This window comes from Rhinoraja longicauda, chromosome 21, assembly GCF_053455715.1.
Source record: "Rhinoraja longicauda isolate Sanriku21f chromosome 21, sRhiLon1.1, whole genome shotgun sequence".
NCBI lineage: Eukaryota > Metazoa > Chordata > Chondrichthyes > Rajiformes > Arhynchobatidae > Rhinoraja > Rhinoraja longicauda.
Genome location: NC_135973.1, coordinates 27979769 through 27999422, shown reverse-complemented (window position 1 = coordinate 27999422; position 19654 = coordinate 27979769). Strand labels below are relative to the sequence as shown.

The 19654-nt window shown below is 40.1% G+C and overlaps 1 protein-coding gene across 2 annotated transcripts in view; it reads right to left on the bottom strand.

The window, feature by feature from the left end:
• txndc11 (thioredoxin domain containing 11) overlaps positions 1-19654 on the bottom strand; it is a 62479-nt gene that overhangs the window by 17738 nt on the left and 25087 nt on the right. Inside the window, exons 3-6 of one of the 2 annotated variants that reach the window (XM_078418180.1) lie at positions 19201-19298; positions 17204-17333; positions 9243-9336; positions 1638-1750 (exon numbers count right to left, since the gene is read on the bottom strand). In XM_078418180.1, the coding sequence (XP_078274306.1) occupies positions 1638-1750; positions 9243-9336; positions 17204-17333; positions 19201-19298 (435 nt within the window). Of the gene's footprint in view, positions 1-1637; positions 1751-9242; positions 9337-12848; positions 12978-17203; positions 17334-19200; positions 19299-19654 lie in introns of those variants that run through there. The other variant, XM_078418181.1, reaches the window with a different exon arrangement.

Here is a 19654-nt window from a genome sequence, read left to right as displayed (position 1 = left end):
GATCCTTCTTCAGACATCTGATAAACTTTTCTAACTCTTGTGAATGGTAGCAACTCCAAATTTGCCATACCTACTCAGTGTCAGTTTGCGCTATAGGCATAGGTAGAGGCACAAGGAATGTAAATGCTGATTTACAACAAAAAAAGACACAAAGTGCCGGAGTAACCGAGCGTGTCAGGCAGCATCCGTGAAGCACATGGATATACCAAGTTTTGGGCTGGGACCCTCCCTCAGTCTGAAAAGGACTGCATGATTCAAGTCGTTTTTGTTGTTTATCCAAATGTCAACTGTACCTCAGCTCCCATATTCCTTTATCCTTCAATCAACTAACTATAAACACATGATTTTTTCTAGGTACAGTGAGGAGGGGGATTAACAGTCACCAGGGGTCTACATATAATAACACATCATTATTTAAATAAGTATATCTATATGAACATATAAGGGTGTATGAGTATTTTTGTATTAATATCTGACTTATTATACGGGTGGGTGACTATATTTGTATTTATATTTTGTATGTGAATGGTCGGGTATATGTATACATATGATTGGCCTGATGTATGTATATATATCAGATGTAGTTAATAGAGACATTATTGTGTAAATAGGTATATTCATATGATTGTAGGGGTGAGTGAGTATATATGTAGTTATATATGTATTTTAGGTATTAGTTATTATGGACAATACTTGATAAATATTGATTAGGGAATGGGGGTAGGATTAAATAAGTTCACACTTCTTCCTACTCCTTTTCGCACATGTTAAGTAATGGATGAAATTCCTTGTATTTCTTCTGTTTTTTTGTTTATTTTGTTTTTTAATTGATGTCTTTTAACATGTTCGAAATAAAATAAAATGAAATGAAATGAACTATTCTACCAGCACCTCATATTCCACATGGGTAGCTTACAACCCAATGGTATGAACAATGAATTCTCCAATTTTTGGTAACCTCTAACTAACCCTTCCCTTCCCCAACCCTTCCCCAACCCTCCCCCTTCCCCCTTCCCCTTCCCTTCCCCTCCCCTTCCCCTTCCCTTCCCCTTCCCTTCCCCTCCCCTCCCCTCCCCTCCCCAGTGCCCCACCTGGAATCCCTTCCACCACCCCCCTCTTGCTATCTTCCTCCCTCTGGCTTCACAATCCACAATGCAAACCTGTCTTACCTCTTCTGTTCTCATATCTGGCCATTGTTCCAACCATCTGCCCATCAGAAACCCCCCTTCAACTATGTCAACCTATAACCTGCCATGCTTTGTTCTGCATCTCCCCCTTTTCCAGTTTGCTTCTCTCCCCCTGCAATCAGTCCGAAGGGCCTCGACCCGAAACATCACCGATCCATCTTCTCCAGAGATGCTGCCTGACCCGCTGAGATACTCCAGTACTTTCCTCTAAGTATTCTTAAACCTATCTTCAATTACTAACACTGATGATGCACTGCTGCTCCAATCCTTCACAACAGAAAATATTGAAAATTCATGTTTAATTCTAAAAAAATTAGCTTATTTGTCAATGACAAAGACCGTGATCATTTAATATACAAAATATCAAAAGCAGTTCAGCATGCGGTAATGAGAGGAAGATAGAAATTTGTGCTACATTTAAATCGGAAACTGGCTTACAAGTAAACTTACCAAGGAAGAGTTGAAATGTCTATGCATATAAATTGTTCCAGGATCAGTTACGGATATCTCTTCAGCCACCTGCTTGCTCGTGATCACACCAAAGCGAATTGTTCCTTGATGATCTGAAATCAAGATGCATTTCCTTTTCAGCAAAATCTCAACATAATCCTACAGCATCACGAGACGTATAAGATTATTAAGGGGTTGGACACGTTAGAGGCAGGAAACATGTTCCCAATGTTGGGGGAGTCCAGAACAAGGGCCACAGTTTAAGAATAAGGGGTAGGCCATTTAGACCCGAGATGAGGAAAAACTTTTTCAGTCAGAGTTGTGAATCTGTGGAATTCTCTGCCTCAGAAGGCAGTGGAGGCCAATTCTCTGAATGCATTCAAGAGAGAGCTAGATAGAGCTCTTAAGGATAGCGGAGTCAGGGGGTATGGGGAGAAGGCAGGAACGGGGTACTGATTGAGAATGATCAGCCATGATCACATTGAATGGCGGTGCTGGCTCGAAGGGCCGAATGGCCTCCTCCTGCACCTATTGTCTATTGAGATCAAATACTTCATGAAATAAAGCTTCCACCAACCACACCTCCCCTACATTGAACTGTTAAAATTTGATTTTATGAGGGTCCATTCCAGTTTATTAGTTTAGTTTAGAGACACAGCGCTGAAACAGGCCCTTTGGCCCACCAGGTCCGCGACGACCAGCAATCCCCGTACCACAACATACCATATCCTACACACTAGGGACAAATTACAATTTTAAAGTTATAAATTGTAAATTGCAAAAATTTACAATTTTTACAGAAGCCAATTAACATTAGGAGGAAACCAGAGCACCCGGGAAAAAAACCACACGATCATGGGGAGTGTGTAGGAAAGAACTGCAGATGCTGGTTTAAATCGAAGGTAGACACAAAATGCTGGAGTAACTCAGCGGGACAGGCAGCATTTTTGGAGAGAAGGAATGGGTGACGTTTCGAGTCGAGTCTGAAGAAGGGTCTCGACCCGAAACGTCATCCATTCCTTCTCTCCAAAAATGCTGCCTGTCCCGCTGAGTTACTCCAGCATTTTGTGTCTATGATTTAGTTTAGTTTTGATTTTTTAGTTTAGAGATACAGTGCGGAAACAGGCCCTTTCGGCCCACCGGGTCCGTGCCAACCAGCGATCCCCGCACATTAACACTATCCTATATCCATCAGGGACAATTTTTACATTTACCAAGCCAATTAACCTACAAACCTGTACGTCTTTGGAGTGTGTGAGGAAACCCAAAGATCTCAGAGAAAACCCACGCAGGTCACGGGGAGAACGTACAAACTCCAGACAGCACCCGTAGTCGGGATCGAACCCAGGTCTCCGGCGCTGCATTCGCTGTAAGGCAGCAACTCTACCGCTGCGCCACCGTGCCGCCCTATTCAGTTGTATTTAAAAATAAGCTTGAACTCTGAATAATTACAGGGTACAAATGAAACACTTTCTTCACTTTATCACAAAGATTTTTGTAGAGATCTGTCTTTCATTCACAGGTAATGAAGTCAAATAATTTCAAAATTTTAACTGCTTTGTGAAAGAAAAACTTACTCATCTGAACAAAATAAATCCTACTATCGGGAAAACAGACTCATCAATTGTTTTAATGCAGACCTTGTGCTATAAAAACATATTAGCTGTTAGAACTCAAACAATTGGTATACCAAGCAATGAATGTTTTAAGGTATCAAAGACCTAACTGCAAATCGAATGCTGATCAACCATTTTAAGACTAGAATTAAACAGTCCCAAAAGAACAAACTAATTCCATGCAAGCCCACTGCAATTTCTAATATATATTAAAGTAAAATTCAGTAGGAATTCAATAGGAATTCTACCGTTAAAAGACTGATCTCTCACAGTCCGTGTGGTTGTTGCACACATGGTTGGAATGTTGAGTAGGATCTATTCATTATCAAAGACAGCATTACTGGTTTGTAAAGCAAAGAGAATCTGGCTAGAATCAAAATGACATTAGGATAATAAAATTATGGACAGTGTTATTCTTCGTAAAAAAGAAACATTTCCAACACCTCACACATTTAAATCAATCCTGAAAAATTCACCAGTTAGAAAAGGAATATGTTCTTTTAACATAGCTTTCAACTATGTTAATGATTTATTTACAATCTTATTAATAAAATTTATTTCTTTTGGGGATACCAATAATCATAAATATTAATTTCACAAGCTAGAAATATTACCAGAGCAGGCATGTGAAAAAACCCACTCTCGCTATAGTAAATACCTCCAAGTTGACTTTTCTAATTATGGAAAGTTTTGGAGATTGTTAACACAGTCTTTAAGTTAAAACCTGGTCTATGCTGATTGGTCCGTTTAAAAAACAACAGGGGAAAAAATAGTTGCTTTAACCTAGTTTCAAAGATGGAAAACTTCCATTACCTCAATATAAAAGTATATTTACACAAGGATTTTTTTTTCCCTTGAAATAATATTTTTCCTTGCTCATGTCCACTCCACTGCCCAATGAACCTGGCTTCATATTCCCAGATTTCTCTTTCCCCATTGCTGCTGGCTACAACTACACTTCTAAGTGGGATGAAAGCAGTTTTTATTTCATTTTCCTACAAGGAAACGCAAGTTTCTTTCTTACTCTCCTGACCACATGCATTGTCCATTTATTCACAAAATGCTGGAGTAACTCAGCAGGTCAGGCAGCATCTCAGGAGAGAAGGAATGGGCAACGTTTCGGGTCGAGACCCTTCTTCAGTCTGAAGAAGGGTCTCGACCCGAAACGTCGCCCATTCCTTCTCTCCTGAGATGCTGCCTGACCTGCTGAGTTACTCCAGCGTTTTGTGAATAAATATCTTCGATTTGTACCAGCATCTGCAGTTATTTTCTTGCACATGCATTGTCCAAGTTCTGTACATTGAATACAAGAGCTGGGATGTCAAGTTGTAGCTGTACACAACGTTGGCGAGACCGCACCTCGAATATTTCATGCGGTGCTGGTCGCCGTACAATAGGATGGATGCGATTAAGCTAGAGGACGTGCAGAAACGATCCTCAAAGATGGAGCCTGAACTGGAGGGCTTGAGAAAGAAGGAGAGACTGGATAGGCTGGAGCTGTATTCCCTGGAGCTAAGGAGACAGAGAGGTGATCTCAGACATTCAGAAAATCATGTCTCCTTTAGATTCTCCAGAAAATCATGAGGAGCACTGAAAAGGTGGATGGTTGGTCTTTTCCCAGGGTAGTGGAGTCTAAAACGAAGTGGTATAGGCTGAGATGAGAGCAGACAGATTTAAAGGAGACCTGAAGGCCAGCCTTTTCACAGAGTGCGGTATGATCTGGCAGAGGAAGCGGTCGGTAGAGGAGTGTACAATTAAAACGTAATAGGTTCATGATTAGAAAAACGTTTTAGAGACACCAATGCAACCAAATGAGAGTCGTTCAGATAGGCATGTTGGTCGGCGTAGACGAGTTGGGCTGAGGGCCTGTTTGCATGCATATGACGCCAGCTCAATATTTTGAATAGCAACATTAATGAGGCCAATAGGTTAAAAAAAAAAGGAGAAACTAGCGTTCTCACCCCATGTAAACACAAGCATTCGCCATCCATGTCATTAAGTAATTATTAGAAGATCAAGACTAATGATCATAAACCACTATTATATCTGACCAGTCATTGAGTCATAAATCAGTAACTGAAATTATACTTTCATATTATTGTACTCAGCCAACATTAGGCAGCAGTCAAATAATTAGCTTTGGTAATGGCTAGAAGACATCAGCAGCTTATTATCAGGACTATCCCCACCTTGTTCACACTGCAGATTATTTTGCATTATTATTTTGTGTGGGGCGGCACAGTGGTGGAGCAGTAGAGTTACCTTACAGCCGTACAACGCCAGAGACCCGGGTTCAATCCTGACTACGTGTGCTGGCTGAGGAGTTTGTACGTTCTCCCTGTGACCGTGTTGGTTTTCTCCGGGTGCTCCCGTTTCTACCCACACTCCAAAGACGCACAGGTTTGTAGGTTAATTGGCTTCGGTAAAATTGTCCCTAGTGTGCAGGATAGTGTTAGTGTACGGAGCGATTGCTGGCTGGCGTGGATTCAGTGGGCCGAAGGGCCTGCCTCCACGCTGTATGTCCAAAGTTAAAGGCAAGGAAAGGGCCCAGATATAACATGCTGCATGACCACAAATAATAAAGAGCAAAAGTTCCACTTCTTGTGTTGCCCTGGTTGCAATTTGCCGCCTGTTTTCTTTAATAGGGGAAAAAAAGTTGGGGCTGGTAATTTTTGAAGTAGATTTCTCCTCCCAAAATATAAAAGGATGCATATTTAATTCAAGAGTAACTTCACTGTATCAATTCAGAAAATACTTTACTTAGAATAATATGGCCACATTTGCAGTTCCAATGATAAAACCTCCTTCCTCATTCTTGTGTAAAACTGACTGCACATATCAACACTGAAATCTAAAGGCTGCAGTCAACCGTGCCCCATTCACCCAAAGGGTGCACTGTTCCAGCTTTCATCAATACAATCAACACTGAACCAAAGATTAATTGCACACGTCAACAATAGTTGTTGAAAATTACTGACAATATTGAACCCTGTTGAAACAAGTGTACCCACATTTAAAAAGCAATACCAAAGATTTTAAAAAGGGCTCTCGCTGGGGGCCGCAGCCTGTTAGCAGGAAGCAGCTGAGCTGGCCTACATCAATGATTTGGATGAGAACATACAGGGGAAGATTAGCAAATTTGCTGATGATACAAAAGTGGGTGGTTTTGCAGATAGGGAAGATGGTTGTGAAAGATTGCAGCAGGATCTTAATCGATTGGCCGGTTGGGCTGAGGGATGGTTGATGAAGAGAGGAGGTCCGAAGAAAGGTCTTGACCCGAAATGTCACCCATTCCTTCTCTCCTGAGATGCTGTCTGACCCGCTGAGTTACTCCCGCATTTTGTGTTTACCTTCAAATGGTTGATGGAATTCAATACAGAGAAATGGGAGGTGTTGCATTTTGGGATGTCTAACAAGGGCAGGTGCAAGGGGAATGTGCTGAGCAGAGGGATCTAGGAGTGCAGGTGCATGGTTCCTTGATGGTCGAGTTGCAGGTAGATAAGGTGGTCAAAAAGGTGGTCAAAAAGGCTTTTGGAACATTGGCCTTCATCAGTCAGAGTATTGAGTATAGAAGTTGGGAGGTCATGTTACAGTTGTATAAGACGTTGGTGAGACCGCATTTAGAGTATTTTCAGTTCTGGGCACCATTTTATTGTTATTGTCAAGCTTGAAAGGGTCAGAGACGAATTACAAGGATGTTGCCAGGACTAGAGGGTGTGAGCTATAGGGAGAGGTTAAGTAGGCTGGGTCTCTATTCCTTGGAGCGCAGGAGGATGAGGGGTGATCTTATAGAGGTATACAAAATCACGAGAGGAATAGATTGGGTAGATGCACAAAATCTCTTGCCCAGAGTGGGGGAATCGAGGATCAGAGGACATACGTTCAAGGTGAAGGGGAAAATATTTAAATGGAATCTGAGGGGTAACATTTTCACAGAGGGTGGTAGGTGTATGGAACAAGCTGCCAGAGGAGGTGGTGGAGGCTGGGACAATCCCAATGTTCAAGAAGCAGTTAGACAGGTACATGGATATGACAAGTATGGAGGGATATGGACCAAACGCAGGCAGAACAACTAGTGTTGCTGGGACATGTTGGCCGGTGTGGGCAAGTTGGGTCGAAGGGCCTGTTTCCGCACTGTATCACTCTAGGACTCTATGACCAGAGACCGGGAGGATGTAACCGCGACGACAACGGATTGGACGAGCAGGGAGGAAGGTCAATAGGAGAGCAGAGGGAACCACGGTCTGGCCTACACATCAGGCAACAAACGTGGACGGGTGAGGAGAGGGACGTGGGTTCGCTGCTCAATCCGCCCATCCAAGGAAGGCGATGGCTGCACCAAAGATACTAGAGGAGCAAGATGAACCACTCCGTTGAAATCGCCTATACTGAAGTGTAGTACGCAAAGGAGTGTAACGTCCGCCATTTTAGTAAGCAAAACCCAACGTTCGCTATGCCTCTCGCAGTGTAATCAGTGTTTTGGGGGAACAACAGTATGTGTGATGATACCATAAAAATGCAGAATATATCTCATGTATTAATTCACAGATTTTTGTTATTTTTCTTTTTAAATGTTTCTGCAAGTTTCTGCCTACTAAAATGGCGCCATTTTTAGGGTCGAGTGGTCTATCTTGTTCTGCTCTATTACCTTTAGGATGCAATTTGGAAATGGAATGAAAGCTAGGCGTCTCTTGCATGCAGGCTCAGTGGACTATTTCTGTACACTTTGCTAATCAGGATGTGCTTAGGTATGGCAATACTCCACCGGACTGTTTGTAAGAAAAGAATTTCACTGTGCATTTGCACAAGTGACAATAAAGCACCATTGAACCATTAACTATTGAAAGACAGCTATCAAATAACTCTTCAAAGTTAAACGCTCAAAACATTTGCAAATTCTATAATTTAAAAAAAAACTGATGACACTTGAGCTTCTTCCCAATGCCATGGTGTGTGTACACATGTGTCCCAATTTATTTTTTGTTTCATGCAAAATGCTTCAAAATAAATAAAGCTTCAAGTTCCTAGGAGTAAATATCACCAGCAATTGTCATGGACCAGCCATATCGAAGCAACGGCCAAGAAGGCTCACCGACGCTTCTACTTCCTTAGAAGGCTTGTGATGTTTGGCATGTTCCCAACAATTCTCACCAACTTCCACAGATGCGCCGTAGAAAACATTTTATCGGGATGCAACGCAGCATAGTTTAGGAACAGCTCCATCCAAGAATGCAAAAAATTGCAGAGAATTGTGGACGGAGCCCACACCATCACGCAAACTAACCACCCTTTAATCAGACTTTATCTTCAAATGTTATTCCCTTTATTCTGTATCTGTACACTGTGGAGAACTTGACTATGATCATGTGTAGTCTTTCCGCTGACTGGATGGCACACAACAAAAACATTTTTCATTGTACCTCGGTACACGCCACAATAAAGCAAACTAACCTGCACCTTTTCAAATTTATACACGTCCCCCTCAGTTTATGAATGCCTGACCTGTACTACCAGCACACACAAACACGCATTTGAATGCCCAGGGGGATGGGTTTGCTGGCTGCTGTAGGGCTGAAGGCATCTTCCGATGTGTGCAAACTCTGTTCTTGGCCACATTACGAATAATTCACAGAAACAGTACCCTGCTGTAACCTGGGCAGGACCTGCAATCAGATTACATTTCTCCAGAATTGCTGCTAGCCAGGGAAAAAAAACACGTTTCTACAAAATGGTGGAAAAAGTGGTCACACTTTTATAACGTTCAAAGCTGCAAACAACTTTTAGTTGGACATGCACAACAAATCCATAAAAAGTATGTGGATAGCTACTTAAAAGAAAAAGGTACAGGAGGCAAAGGACAGGCTATGGTCCCCTATACTTTAACGTTTTATGTGGTGTTACTAAAACTTAAAATCCATTCATCTGATATAAAGTTCATGTCACATAGATTATATAACTTTTTTTTAAAAACAAAATGGAGAAGTTTTACCTCTTTTTAGTGCATGCAATGCAGAGATATAGAGCGTCAGGTAACCCGGAGGCTGTGGCGAGCTGTTGAACTCAAAATATCCAAGAACTCCTGGCTGTATTAGAGAAGGGAAAATGGAGACAACTCAAAACCGTGAGAAGGCCCATCAGTATCTTCTATCACATTCACAAAACTTGCAGCTTCGTGAAAATGTCAAGTTACTTATATTTCACAAAAGATGATTCTGATGCAAACACATCCTCCCAGGGTATATCCGAAGGCACACTATATCTATATATTAAAGTGTTAACAGTTGACACACGAGACTCATTGGACTATCCCCACAATACAATCTCACATGAAACTAGTATAAACACAAAAAACAAAAAAATGCCAGGAACTCCTGTGTTTTGTTTAAATATCATCCATTACAGGGTCCGCTTTGGGCTGGTAGTTATAGACGCCACAGTATTTAAGGTATATAATACACAACTTGGGTTCATGACGCACCTTTAATAAAGTTAAAGATGTATCCCAGGAGTAATTAAAGCAAACATAATTTTGTAAATTACAGCCAATTTTAAAAGTGTTAATTTTCCCAAAAATTTACATACAATTAGCAGTCCGTCAAAAAATACATTATTTGGTGTAAAATTCTTCAAGAATTAAAAGGCCCTCGGAAATTGAAAACCAGCAAATAGATCTATACAGGCACCTCACATTTTACGCAGGGGTTATGCACTTGGAAAGCAATGTGCAAATCAAAAACAGGCATCCAGAAACACTCAGATAGACCTTCTCCTACAAGGAAGAAACACCATTAACTCCTACATAGGAGATAGACCATCTCCTACAAGGAAGATACACCATTAACTTCTAGCACTTTGACCTACTACCTTTTACCTTCCTCAGACAAGAATGGGATCATCAGATACCTTTCTTGTCTGATAAAATTTCAGTTTTAAAACTCTCCTTTATCTCTCAACAGATACTGTCTAATCTGCTAAGCATTTCTGTATGCAATATTCATTGCAGAATTCCATCGACAGCACTTTATTCTTGGATATGTTAGTCATCCTGACAACTAATTTCCTGCCTCATCTTTACCTTCTCTTTCAGTTTTCACTCTTATGATAAGCATCAAGCGCCAACAGAAATCATCTAATCAATAAATGGATATGGAAGTCAATTAAGCAAAAAGTGTTTCATTCAAATTGACGGATTCTTGCAGAAAAACGTTGGGCTTACTGAATGTTTATTGGAGAAGGAAAAAAACTGTCATATCTGCCCAGTCCAGCCTATATTATACTGTGAAATATTGTTCATAACATTAAATAACAAGGATAGACACAAAAAGCTGGAGTAACTCAGCGGGTCAGACAGCATCGCTGGAGAAAAGGAATAGGTGACGTTTCGGGTCGAGACCCTTCTTCAAGCTTCAGACCGTCTGAAGAAGGGTCTTGACCCGAAATGTCACCCATTCTTTTTCTCCAGGTCTTGTCTGACCTGCTGAGTTACTATTGCTTTCTGTGTCTATCTTCAGTGTAAATCAGCATCTGCAGTTCCTTCCTACACACTAAATAACAAGGAAATGGTAAACAATAACCTGGTGGTTAAAGAGCCTTTCTGGAATTTGAGATCACATGCTTTAAAGAGGTTAACATCAGAGTTCAATTTGCTAACCACATGAGCAATAGCTGCAATGGGTTTGTGGTAATAATAGAGGGTGTAAGAGCATTGAGTTTAAATTATGGGTCTAATGATCCAGACAAATCAACTGGAGAGTCAAAAGCCATCAAGACAGTCGAGGAATTAAAATCCAGTTAGAGTCATCTGAACATTAATAATGGTGATCATGAAACAAGTCAAATTGCTATTAAAATACGTCTGGCTCATTAAAAGTTCAAACGAGAAGGAAACCTGCCATACCGGAACAGTCCATCTTATATTGCATTGCAAAATATTATGCATAACAATATTTAACGAGGAAGTGTAATCAATAATCTGGTAGTTACAGAGCCTTTTGAGACTAGGGATTACATGATTAAATCTATTAAAATAAAATTGCAAATGATTAGTCCAATGCAAAACCAGTTTTAAATTTGAATAAAGGAAATTGTGACGGCAGATAAAATAAAGAGTTGGGCAAGGTAGGGAACTGTATTTAAAGGTATAACAGTAAACAAGTAACAGCTGACTTTTTGTTATTTACTGACTATGTATTAAGTCTTTAAATATGCCCTTTAAGGCAAAACTAAAAAGAGAAAACATGGTCTAGCTGAGACTATCAAATTGAAGATAGTATTAGATTGAAGGGCAGGCATATAATGTTCCCAAAAAAATCCTGTGTATTGAATAGTCTGTAGCTGCCTCAAAGATAGGTTGCGGAATCCTTCCATTGGAAAGTGCTGCAACACAGATCCATAAATTAATTGTTCTTTTCAAGTCGGTCCTTGCCACCTCAGAATACTCATTCATCAAAGCTTTCTTTTGATATCTTCTTAGGAGAACGATAGATGTACCAAATGATTGTGTTTTGGTGGTTTGTTGAAATATTCATACAATATTTGCCAAAGCCGCTAAACTTATTGCCCATGCTGAATCATCTCTTTCATTCGTAAGCTCATAAATGATAGCTGCATTGATAGGCCATTCAATCATGGCTGATCTATCTCTCCCTCCCAACACCATTTTCCTGCCTGACACCCTAACTAATCAAGAATCTGCCTTAAAAATACCCATTGACGGCCTCCACAGCCTTCTGTGGCAAAGAATTCCACAGATTCACCACACTCTGACTAAAGAAATTCCTCCTCATCTCCTTCAAAAAGGAACGTTCTTTAATTCTGGGACTATGACCTCTAACCCTAGCCTCTCCTGCTAGTGGAAACATCGTCTCCACATCCACTCTAACCAAGTCTTTCACTAGTCTGTAAGTTTCAATGAGGTGCCCCCTCATCCTTCTAAACTCCAGCGCGTACAGGCCCAGTGCCGTCAAATGCTCATCATATGTTAACCCACTCATTCCTGGGATCATTCTTGTAAACCTCCTCTGAACCTTCTCCAGAGCCAGTGCATCGTTCCTCAGATATGGTTCCCAGAATTGCTCACAATACTCCAAATGCGGCCTACCTAGCTCCCTAGAGCCTCAGCATTACATCCCTCTTTTGTATTCTAGCCCTCTTGAAATGAATGGAAGCATAACTGGTATTATTCCTTGCCTTTAACAGTATTGCAAGAGCTTTAATTTATTCATGATCCCAGACCATGCAGATCATTTTTCATTTAAGTAATAGACCCTTTCCATATGCCCCAATAACATGTACTTTGCATTTCTCAATACTAAATAACATAACTATTTGTATGCCCGATATGAATGGACACTCGAATCATTCCACGTCCTTGTTTGTATCCCTAGTATCCAGTTCCATGCAGATGTGAATACTGGTTACTTTTCTACATGTCCAAGTGCCGTTAATACAATTTCTACAATCAGCCTGGATTCACTTAATCTTGATTGATGCTTGGATAAATCAAATGATAGTATTAAATTCTATTTTGGATACGCTGTCATAGGGGCGGCACAGTGGGGCGGCGGTAGTGTTGCTGCCTTACGGCGCCAGAGACCTGTGACCACATGGGTTTTCTCCAGGTGCTCCGGTTTCCTCCCACATCCCAAAGACGTAGAGATTTGTAGATTTGTAGTCTGAAGAAGGGTCTCGACCCGAAACATCGCCCATTCCTTCTCTCCCGAGATGCTGCCTGACCTGCTGAGTTACTCCAGCATTTTGTGAATAAATAGACATTTGTAGATTCATCGACTATGGTACAAAAAAAATCGTAAATTGTCCGCAGTGTGTAAGATAGTGCCGGTGTAAGGGGTGATCGCTGGTTTGCGTGGATTCGGATGGCCGAAGGGCCTGATAAACACTGTATCTCTAAAAACAAAAAGTCTCTAAAAGTCTAAAAAGTCACTATGTTTAGCAAAATTCAAAATAAGTCTTCCCAAAATTGTTCATCTTTCTACCCCATGTAAAATGCCGGAAGATTGTTGATTTCCTCTGAATCCTGTAAAGAATTGAGTGTTTAAAATAAAAAAAAATGCAATAGATTCAGTTTCAAAAAGTGTCTTTCATGTAAAACTTCCACAACATCCATGAGAAAATAGCCCAAAAGGTGGCAAGCCCCTTGACAAAAATGACACCAAAAATTAATATGGACATCTTAATTTTCAGAATTTCACTTGTTTTGGACTGGCCATTACTCTTTTAACCTCTTTCTTTGAATAAATGCAGGCGGCGAAAAGACACTTATAACAATGGCTGTGTGCCACCCTATTGTTGCTAATAAGAGGTCAATAAGGTTACGGTCTTTAATTGCAATGTTAAAGAAATGTGTAGTCATCTTTCCTGGTGTAATGTTGTATTGCTTCAATTTCAAAACAATGCATTCTACTGATGTACTGCAAGTTCACACGGTTGCCTGAAATGAGCTCTGGAGGTTCAATTTTTATAGCCAACTCCTGGCAGGAAGTTACAATGTAATTCTCTGGACATTCTTGCTCAACTCTTTCTTACACATCTCACTTTCTCTGGCCGGTGGAGAGTCTATACTCTTTCCATGACTGCTGCCTGTACAAGCTCAACTGGCATCAAACGTTGGCTCGCCCACACAAGCACAATTGCTATTGTCATATTATATACAAGAACGTATATTTATTCACAATTTCTCTATATATTCACAAAATGCTGGTATACATTCAAGAAAAGATGCGGCAGAGTTTTGCCCTTTGGGGAGCTAATTTATTTCCTTTATGCCTGCTGAGAATACACGCCTGCAAAGATGACTTTTGTAGAAAATTGCCATAAAGAACAGAGACGCAAACTAAGACCCCATAAGCACAAATATCATGGCTAGTTTGCAGGAGCTTACCAACATTCAATTATGTACATATTACTGTATAAGTCACTGTACAGGAGGTGGGAAGAATCATTTTACGATGGTATAAATTCAATTGAAGGATACAGCATGGAAACAGGGCCTTTGGCCCACGTCAACCATTGATCACCTGTTAACACCAGTTCGATGTCACCCCACTTATCAAATCGACTCCTTACACATCAAGGGCAATTAACAGAGGCCAATTAACTTACAGACCCGCACATTTTTGGGATGTGGGAGGAAACCGAAGCACCTGGAGGAATCCCACATGGTCACAGGGAGAACATGCAAACTCCACACAGACAGCACCAGAGGTCAGGATCAAACCCACTGAAACACTGGTTAAAAAAAATATTGCTCAATAAGCTGTTATGTAATCTTTTTTTTCTTATAATGCATATTATCTAGGAGAGATTGCTCCAGATAAGTAACATTAAAGCAATCCTACAGTAACATCAATACAAACTTAAATCAGTCTGAAGAAGAGTCCCAATCTGAAATGTCACCTCTACATGTTCTCCATAAATACTGCCTGATCTGCTGGGTTACTACAGCACTTTTAAATATTTTTTTTGTAAATCAGCATCTGCAGTTCCTCATTTCAATCACGAACACTATCAAATATTAGTGCTGCTTGAGTAATAGCCAGAGTGACAGACTCGTCTTTAAAAGGAATAATTAAAAGGAATAATTAAAACTCTTTCAAATTCAAACTACAAAAAGCCCAGCAATCAATGAAGAGTTTTCTGACGTGTAAACTCTTAAATCAGTTTTAAATAACTACGCCCAATCTATATCAAACGGGAAAAAATAGGTTATCAGATAATTAAAAGGGCAACATAAAAACAATTAAAAAAGCAAAGAAGAGTAATTAGAGTGGCTGATAGGGACATTCACAATAGTTGTGTGCAGTGAAACCCAGAGTTTTCATACATTTTGTCAAATTTCTCCAGAATAAATCAGATCAGTAACAACATGACCACAGGATATCATGCAGAAAAATCCAAAACAACGACTGTATTTTAGTTTGTAATGCATGAGGCACTAATGGACATCCCATCCATAATGTATTTCAGAATCCAGTAATTAATTTATTCAGAAATGAGGTGCTCCATTGGAACATTATAAGTTTATGAACAAACTTCAAAAGAAATGTCAAAGTTGTTTTATCCTGGTACTGGATCAATGGTTTGAGACTTCACACACACAAAATGCTGGAGTAATTCAGCGGGACAGGCAGCATCTCTGGATGGAAGGAATGGGTGACGTTTCCGGTCGAGACCTTTCTTCAGGCCCGAACTTTGTCGACCCCAAATGTCATCCATTTCTTCTATCCAAAGATGCTGCCTGACCATCTGAGTTACTCCAGCATTTTGTGTCTATCTTCGGCATAACCCAGCATCTGCAGTTCCTTCCCACACATTTTGAGACGTGACCTCCCTCTTGTGGTCAATTGGGAAATTGTCACGATGATGCGCACTATCATAGGAGCCTCAGATGCATATGAAAGAGCAATGCATTTTAATAACCAATTAAGTGTTGCAATTTTATATATTAACTATTAAAATATATTCAGCAATATGCCAGAAGAACTCACCACAAGAAATTAGTAGAAACAGAAGGTAAATAAATTAAGTCCATTGTTTTATGTAACTTTATGTATTTGTTCTTAAACTCCATTATAAGGGCAGAATAAGCAGAGGATCACAGGCACTAAGTAAACTAATGCTCAAACCTTGCATCACTGCTAGATGAATTCATACTTGCAAGAACCTGTGAGGAAGTCACCGTAAATGACTAAAGGTAATGGTGAGTAATTGAGGAAAGTACTGACAATTTATATCTGCAAAATTACACACTGCTTTACAGATATTCCCACAAACTAAAGTAGAGTAACCTGGTTATTTAACAAAGGGGGAAAGAGAGCAAATAAAGACCACAGGCCAGTTGGTCTGATATCTAGAAACAAGGAACTGCAGATGCTGGTTTACACAAAAGGACACAAAATGCTGGGGTGGACTCGGCGGCTCAGGCAGCATCTCTGGATAGGTGATATTTCGGGTTGGGACCCTTCTTCAGACTGTATGAAGAGTCTGAACAAAGTTCTCAACCCGAAACATCACCTACCAAGATTGAAATGAGAGGACATTTCCTCACCCAATATGAATCTTTGGCAGCTCTCAACCACAGAACTGTAAAACATATATTCAAACTGAAATCAATAATTTTTGGGTGTTAAAGGTAGATGGGGTTAGTGCATGTCTGTGGCACTGGGGTATCATAATGAGCTACAATCCTAATGAATGACAGAGCGTACAAGAAGGGTTAGATGGCCCACTCTATGTTCTAGTTTATGGAAATGGTATTCATAGCACCTTGCCAAGGAAAAATTAGAAAATAGCTGCGTTTTCCTATTTGAAAACAACTACACTTCAAAAATACTGTGGTTTTAGGACAAAGGGAATGAAAAGCATTATAAAAAGTAATTATTTAAAGACAAAACACAAGCAGAACATTTTGAACATAAATTACACAGTTGAATCATTCTCAAGTGTAAAATACCCATCTTGGAAACACGCATTTATTCATTTCATAGCGAAATCTAACATTTGATTGCAAGATAAAATTGCACAAGTACAAAAGAATAACCTTCCTCGCTAATATATTGGTACTGAAAGGTAAATATTCAAAGGAAACGGCTCTTTTACTTAGCTCACCAACAAAACACTCAACACACATTTGATTTATGTAGGAAGGAACTGCAGATGCTGGTTTAAACTGAAGATAGACACAAAATGCCAGAGTAACTGAGCGGGCCAGGCAGCATCTCTGGAGAGAAGGAATGGGTGACGTTTCGGGTCGAGACCCTTCTTCAAACATCTGATTTAACATGATTAACATTCCTTCAGATCCACAATGGATTGTTAGTTTAAGGAATTTACAGAATCAAGAACAAGTATATTTAGCATGCATTCAGAGACTACTGATGGCATAATACAGAAACAGGATTCCTCACACCAGGTATAAAGAAAAATACCTACCTCATAGTGGGAAAGAAAGTCCAGCAAAATCGAATGAGTAGAGACATACTGAAGTGGAGTCATTACTCGTTGAATGAACTTATGAATATAAGCAGCTGTAAGAGGTCCCCTATACTCAATAGGGCCAAATCTGGAAAAAAATAGAAGTGAGTTTCCATCAACTGTGACATGCAATATTTTAATATTTGCTCTCATCTCATCATTATATTGCAGCACCACCAGGAATAATTATTTTCAATTAATTCAATTACAGACGAGGGCCTCATTGACATTAGCCTATCCCCAATTGCCCTTGAGGTGGTGAACCTCTGCATTCATTCAACAGCTAGTTCCCCTATACGTTTCTTTTCCTTATTTTTTTCTTACAAGTTTCCTTATATGAGTTGTCCATCTGTTAAATTGGAGTTTGTGGCATTTTGTCATCGGATATTTGTCAACAGGAAAATTGTTTTTTAAAAGACCAAATTCTATTCACTACTCCAGATGTAGTTTTACCAGAGCCCTGTAGTATTGCAACAAGATGTCCCTCCTTTTGTACTCCATTCCCAAAGCAACAAACATTAAAAAATTGAATCAAATATATAAACCTTTGAGCATTAAAAGAGTTGGACATTTTATAATAATTTATTATTCATGCCAATGCATGCAGTTACGATGGAATATAAGTAGAATTGTAGAACTTCCATTGCCAGTCTCCAATAAGTTATAATTGCAATCCAAGAGTTCAAGTTGTGATATCAAAGAGGGAATTGTCTGGGAACTATTTTGCTAAATATCACGTGGGAGTGTCAATAATTATGGAAATACAACTTTCTGAGCAACGGCTCGTGAGAAAATTAACAAAGTTACCAAGTGCACTGGAGTTTACTAGAAAATACCAGCAGTTTGACATAAGACTATTGGAATTTCTTAATCATGCACTTCCAACTTTTACTGGATAATCTGTCAAGTAAATTATTATTTAAAAAAAAATTATTCCAGTGCTGGCAATGGCATACAGAGATCTCGTTCTACCCTCACTACCCTGGTAGTCTGAAGACAATGCATTGATGGATCTAGAGTCATGCATCTAGAGTCATGCATCTAGAGTCATGCATCTAGAGTCATTGATGGATCTAGAGTCATGCATCTAGTCATGCATCTAGAGTCGTTGATGGATCTAGAGTCATGCATCTAGAGTCATTGATGGATCTAGAGTCATGCATCGGTCACAGCAACTCAGGACAGCACATTTCTTTCCTGAAGGACAGTGAACCCGATGGAGCCGTTCCCAGCACCAGAACACAGTCCTTCAAAACCCGCGGCTTTTCTGCCTCCGTTCTCCCCCATTTTAGAAGATTGATATACTGCATCTTCATACACTCATTGTCTTCTTTGAAAGGAGAATGGGTTTCCACTTTCAGACAAAACAAAAACTGAACAAGTAAAAATTTAGACACAAAGGAACTGCAGCAGCTGCTCTGCAAAAAAAGTGCTGGAGTAACTCAACGGGTCAGGCAGCATCGCTGGAGATCATGAGAAGTGACATCTCAGGTCGGGACCTTTCTTTAGACTAAAAAAATATATTAGACAATAGACAATAGGTGCAGGAGTAGGCCATTCGGCGCTTCGAGCCAGCACCACCATTCAATGTGATCATGGCTGATCATTCTCAATCAGTACCCCGTTCCTGCCTTCTCCCCATACCCCCTGACTCCGCTATCCTTAAGAGCTCAATCTAGCTCTCTCTTGAATGCATTCATAGAATTGGCCTCCACTGCCTTTTGAGGCAGAGAATTCCACAGATTCACAACTCTCTGACTGAAAACGTTTTTCCTCATCTTCGTTCTAAATGGCCTACCCCTTCATTATTTATTCATTCTTCCTCAAGTTAATCCCTTTGGTTGCAGGTCTTTATTAATGACTGTTTGCCATTCTTTTGATGATTGACAGTTTTTCTTTGGGTGTGGGCTTCTCATCATTTGGTTATTTGTGCACGTGGATTGGTTGGTTCTTACCTCCTCTGGTATAAATGAATCACTGGATAATAAAAGAGGTTCATCTGCTTCCTGCACTTCCCTTGGTGCCACCAGCAGTTCACCGCTAGGAACAGCACCTGAAATAGAGAGCAAGATCAGTCCTATCCCAAGCTCAGAGTCCTTGTACATCATCAGCTGGAGGGCCCTTGTCACACTCTATTTCTCTACATCAGTGTTAATGCAAATGCACGTTATTTTTTCAACCCACCAGAGGCAAGAAAAAAACCCAAAAAAACATAGGAGAGACCTGATTTCAGCTTTTAGACGTACATTCCAACTGTGACTGGCATCAAAGACTGAAATATTTAATACACATTATCAAGTAGGTAAGCATGCTAAGCGAGGAGTCAAGAGTCAGTACTATAGACATATTTATTATATATTCTTATTCAAAGTAAAATTAAGTATCACTTCAGACTGGAGAAATATGGAA